Genomic DNA, 5,321 nt, shown 5'->3' with positions numbered 1-5,321 from the left:
AGCAGCGCTCAGGTGTCCTCCCAGTCTTCATCCCGGGGCCTGTCCACTCCTGCTGTCGCAGCTATCCTCGCATGCACGGCCGTACTGGTGTTTGCTACCCTTGCAGGGGGGTACTGGTACCAGCGAAGAGTGGACTTCAGGGAGAGAGACACACCAGTGTCATTACCCAGCCGGGCACAGCATCCTTCTGCGGTATCAGCGCGTAGCTCACCTGGCAGCGGCAAGAGGCCCGTGCGGGAGCCGAGCAGAGCAATCTCCCAAAAAAGCATCAGCCATCGCAGTGGACCTCCGCAGTGGAAGAATAGCGGGCGGCAGAAGGAGATACCTGCGGAGATGGCTGCTCATCTCGCAGAGAACACCACGGCACGGAGGTGCACCACAGCCTCCGGTCAGCCCCCGGAAGACACCTGGTCGTTGGGGATGCTGCGGCATGGATGTGTGAGCGGCTCCCCTACTGGCTGTGGCACACCTGGAAGGCAGCTGTCACCGAGGCCGGCACATGACGAAATGGATGGTGCCGCAATGGAGCGCAAACGAGCGGACCTGTTGTGCTTTGGCATGCTGGAGGATGATGACCATGATGCCATCGACATGTTTGTTTCACAGCTCTGGCAGGGAGACAGTGAATTCCCACAGCAAGAGGATGTTGCCGCCTGCACCTCGGGGGAGCACTGGCCTACAGGTAACGGCGGTGATGACCCTATGCTGTGGGAACAGTCAGCGGGGACCTGCTCGGCGGATGGCCACACATACGGTCTTTACAGGAGCACCAGTAGCCTCCAGAGCGGGCCATGCTTCGACAGCACGGCATTCAGCAATACACCTGTGCCTACCACTGGCCTTCTGTCTCACAGCAGCAGCATCGGGAGGAGCGAGGTGGGGCTCTCGCCTGCTTTCTTGGATCCGACCGATACTGTGATGACAGGAGATGGCGACATAGTGGAAAGTAGAGACATAATGACCCTGTTCCCATCCTACACTTGAAGGCATTGTCAGCTGTTTGCCGTAGTTCAGTGGCACACCACGGTGATTCTAGTATAGTTTGCCTTGCGGGACCTTCGTTGTAACTATTCCTGGTATTGATATCTTACGCAACCGTGGCAGGATGCTGGCATGCGTTTCTGTGCTTCCTTGCACGGTTCAGGTTTCACAGATTGCTGAACATCACGCGCCTGCCTGTGATTTGCTGTCCGTCTTCCGTCGTGCGGACGCGCCTACCCCTGTACAACCGGAGGCTGTGGCAGGACAGTGAGTACTCCTCTAGTCTGGCCTTTCGAAGATCTCCACAACTATGTCTGTAGTTACTGTCTTGTAGGTGTGTATGCCACACCCACGGAATGTGCTTAGCCATTTTGCTGTCTAGCCCTGGGTATGCCGGTCGGCACATGCGTACCCTGGACCGCAGTGACTGCAGGGAGTTGAACACACTATGCAGCACCGGCGTGGCGCATACACAAAAACGCTGCACGCGGTGGTGGGCCGGGCCGGGAGGTACACCTCCGTATGAAAAACTGCATTGATGAGTAGGTGGGCAATGCAGGGCACGCAGAGGGAACCATCCTGCCGTGTTGTGATGCCACCATGCAACTGACGGACCACTGGGTACAGCGCGGTCGCGAGTGCTTTACAGAGTGATGGTCAGGCGTGATATCTTTCACACCGGCGGAGCAGATTCGTTCAGAGGGTGACAGAAGGCAACGTTGGCTGTCATAGATTGGAAACGACCGGGTCGCTGACATTTACGATACAACGTGGGCTGATGAAGGAAATGCAGGCCGGCGGCTGTTGAGTGGAGGCCCCTCCACTGTCCGAATTCTAACCTACGTAGCCCTGCAGGCACGATCGCTGGTGACTCGAGTCTGGCCAAAAGCGTGCAGACGTGGGAGCCATTAGTATTTGTCTTCAGAGGCGGTTGCTGCTCCTGCCCCTGCCGCGCTGGCCTGTTCACCTTACGACGCAGCCATGGCCAAGATGCGTGAACCCCGCTGTTATTTATGGAGCAAACAAGTCCATGCGGTCCAGGTTGTACGCCTTGAGGAACTTCTTGTTGCCGCTCTCCGGCCGTTTCTTGCTGGCTTGCTTCTCCAGTGTCCTGTTCTGGCTCTTCACCCTGTCTTGAATGTCTGCTGCCCATGGCTTGTCTGCTGCCGGAGGTGTGGAAGGTACGGCTGGTGAGGGGTTAACCTTATCCGGGACTTTCATGGATGAGTTGCTCCTTCGGTACGACTGAGACGTGATCGAGCTCGAACGCCGGTAAGAGAGCTTTACCGGACCACTGCTGGCGCTGACCGCCGACGCCTGCGGTGACTCGTCTGACAGCACTTTCCCAGCAGCGGTCGCCGGGGGCCTTGAAAACTCGTCATCCCGTGCCACTTCCTAAGTAAACGGAGCGAGAGGGCCGGGCGAGGTCAGGCTTTGAGATCAACAATGCCACCGAAAGACAGCGGGTTATGGGTGACAACAAAGCCGGGCCGCCGCAGGCAGACAACAAGTCGATCATTAGCAGAAAGAGGTTCTGGCTTTGGGGGGGGGGGGAGGGTCCGTGGTGGACTTACCAGTGCCAGGTTGGGCGGGTGCGGGGTCGGTTTATGCGCCACCGTCATTAGCTGGCGCTGCTCCGGCGCTCCATCCTGGTGCGGCAGTGATCCGTTCAGTTCCCTTTGCACTTCTACGGAGCTACAGGCTGTCAGAGCGTCTCAGACACACATCAGACTCCGTTCCCGTGGCACTTCTCATCCAGGCCCGTCAGTGTATGCACGCATGTCCTTCACACTCGCAACTCTTGTATTTTTGTTGAATTGGCTGCCTCTGATCTGCCAATGCCCTGCATCCCTTTTCCTCCGCATGAGGTGCCATTAAGCTCTGTTCCCATGCTCATCCTGCAGAACATTGCACTAGGGAGAAGGCAAGGACTCACTGCTGTTCTGATGCCACGGTTGCGGCTGTTATTCCTGGAAAGCTGTGTTGGCCGCTGTGGGGTCGCTGGGGGCTTCTGTGCAGTCCCAGGAGGGCTATCGCGGGGCGCAGCCTAGAGGCATAGGACACACGCAAGGCATCAGCCGCAATGAGATCCTGCCACGGCACGCTGCGTCAGGGAATGGCATCCACTATGAGGCCAAGTGGAATCATGCCAAACACGCGGGAATGCTAAAGCCTGACGCCCATGTGGAATGGTGCTGGGTGGCAGGAGCAGAGAGGGGGGGGGGGGGGGGAGCTGACCCTCTTATGCTTTGGCGGGTGTTCAATCTCCCACTCCTCGATGATGACCTTCACCCCTGAAGCTGACCCACAGTCCGCCTGCACATTCCCCGAGTCAGTGCCATTGCCATGAGTACACAGACTGCATGATTTGCCGGGCGTTGAACAAGGAATGGCAGCGGCAAAGGTTGCTGGTCATCAACGGCGGCATTGGGAATCTGGATTTTTAAAAATTAGAATGCTAAGAATGCATGATGTTGAGGACCCAGTTGCCGTGACAAGGCCAGGAGGTGAACTCTTTCCAAAATTGCAGGCCATCAACCACCCCCGTACAGAAATATAGATAAAGGGGCTGGGGGGGTGTTGGCCTCGATGGTGTCCCATGGGACAGGCAGATACGCTTTTTTAGCCCTGGGCGGTGCTGCGACAAAGCTCTAACAAAAACGCACGGCCCGGGGCCAGGAAAGCTCAGGTGCTGGAAGGTGAAAGCGCCAAGCATGGCTTAGCATGAGCAATACGGACACGGGCTACCCTAGCAAACTATGTAACGGTGGAGAGACAGCCCTTTGGAAGAGTTGGGCACGTGCGCATGCAGGCGTCATCGTCGGAGCGCTTGCTCACAGCTCGACATAGTGGGATTTTCTGACGCTAAAACCGCTGCCAAGCGCCAAGGGATTGACGTTTGTCAGCTGTGGCTACGACAATTGCGGTGCACGGCGGTCTTCCATGAACATGCGGCAACAATGCATATGCTGGCCGGTTAGCGGCCGTGTGCGTCTCGCACAAGGAGGGACCGAGTATGCGAGTCTGGACAGCAACGTTACATCTACGCTTTGCGCTCGGCCTCCTCCGCCCCCTTTTCCCTCTCCATCAACTCTCTGCGCTTCGGGATGTCCTGAAGTACGCATGCAAACGGTGCCCCACACGTCAGGAGGGTGTACAACACCGTTGGCCACCAACGCTAAACCGTCCCCCAAAAGGCAAAGCAAACCCAAACCCTAACAGCGTCCCGAGACGAGAAATAGCCATTGTGCTCTGGCCCCGCCCCTCCCTACAAATCTAACGACCGAGAGGAGATGCGATGCGGCCATGTGCGTGCAAAAGAGCGACCCCGGTCAACGCTAATGGCAGCGCATCGGAGCCGTGCCGTGTGCGCGTAACCACGTCTGTATATTCCTGACAGCTGAGCGAATTGCGTCCTGTTTCCGATAGTAGGTCCACTTTGCTTATCTACAACTGTCCCAGACGAAGGACCATGGAAACAGATAATTCTGTGGGCATTCCTTGGTCTCCCCCGGCCCTGTTTCTCTCTTCAGGGCACTTTTTCCTCTATGGAAGCTCAGGGTGGTACGTACTACCCTTGCACCAACAGAGCCCTCTAAAACGGTCGGACGACTGTTCATACGCACGTGGATGTACAGATGGTCAGATAGACACACACGTTAACAGACAGACAGACAGACTTACACACCCACGACCACAACCGCACACAAACACACACAGATGCACGGACAGACACACGCACTGAAAGACAGGTAGAGAGTCACGTATTGATGCATGGATGGATGACCTGATAGAGCCAAGACGGGTAACCGCTAATCAAAGAAACAGTGCCGCAAGGGTTGATATCACGTCCACGCCCCCACGTACACACAGAAACACATACACACGAATGGCTACACAACGTTCATCTCCGAGTCGCTCGAGGGCAAGAAGGACTGATACTCACATGGGTGTACCGAGGGTGAGATGTTGAGCAAGTGGACAGGACCAGTAGAGGAGAGATGGGCCTCTACTTTCAGGTATGCGGAACATAAAAGGGTGAGAAGGAGCTGATACAGACGAGGGGGGATCTTGTCATCGTAGTTGAGGACTGTTGGCTTTGACATTGCAGGGCAGACGCAGAGTTGAGAGCAATGTAGATTGAGGCCCGCTGTCGAACGCACCGGAGTAAGGCCTTCGGCGTTCCGCATATCTGTTTTGGCTCCCCATTTCAAAAGGAGAGTAATGGCGCTCAAGTGGTTGTTGAAGGCCGCGAGGTGCAAGGCTGTGTTGCAGTCTTGGTTGACGGCGTGCAGGGATGCGCCGGCATTCAGCAGACGGTCCATGACCTACATTGTGAC

The 5,321-nt window shown here is 56.6% G+C and overlaps 1 protein-coding gene across 1 annotated transcript; it reads right to left on the bottom strand.

Moving 5' to 3' along the window:
- Positions 1 to 1,687: 1,687 nt before the first annotated feature.
- LOC142357300 (uncharacterized) lies at positions 1,688 to 5,306 on the bottom strand. Its single transcript, XM_075408942.1, has 5 exons — positions 5,145 to 5,306; positions 3,220 to 3,297; positions 2,918 to 3,028; positions 2,556 to 2,630; positions 1,688 to 2,376 (listed from the first exon to the last, which is right to left on the bottom strand). The coding sequence occupies exons 1-5, from the start codon at positions 5,304 to 5,306 to the stop codon at positions 1,993 to 1,995; spliced, it is 810 nt and encodes a 269-aa protein (XP_075265057.1). The 3' UTR covers positions 1,688 to 1,992.
- Between the last annotated feature and the right edge of the window lie 15 nt (positions 5,307 to 5,321).

The sequence above is a fragment of the Convolutriloba macropyga genome, unplaced genomic scaffold (assembly GCF_964194025.1).
Source record: "Convolutriloba macropyga unplaced genomic scaffold, txConMacr16.3 SCAFFOLD_5949, whole genome shotgun sequence".
Classification (NCBI taxonomy): domain Eukaryota; kingdom Metazoa; phylum Xenacoelomorpha; order Acoela; family Convolutidae; genus Convolutriloba; species Convolutriloba macropyga.
The sequence above is the reverse complement of the archived record's forward strand: the minus strand, read 5'-3'. Positions and strand labels throughout refer to the sequence as shown.

Coding starts and splice junctions, on each gene's coding strand:
- LOC142357300 (XM_075408942.1), bottom strand. CDS start 5,306: ATGGACCGTCTGCTGAATGCCGGCGCATCCCTGCACGCCGTCAACCAA. Junction 3,298..5,144: donor ACGCCGAAGGCCTTACTCCG/GTGCGTTCGACA, acceptor GGGAATGTGCAG/GCGGACTGTGGGTCAGCTTC. Junction 2,631..2,917: donor ACCGTGGCATCAGAACAGCA/GTGAGTCCTTGC, acceptor CTGCCGCACCAG/GATGGAGCGCCGGAGCAGCG.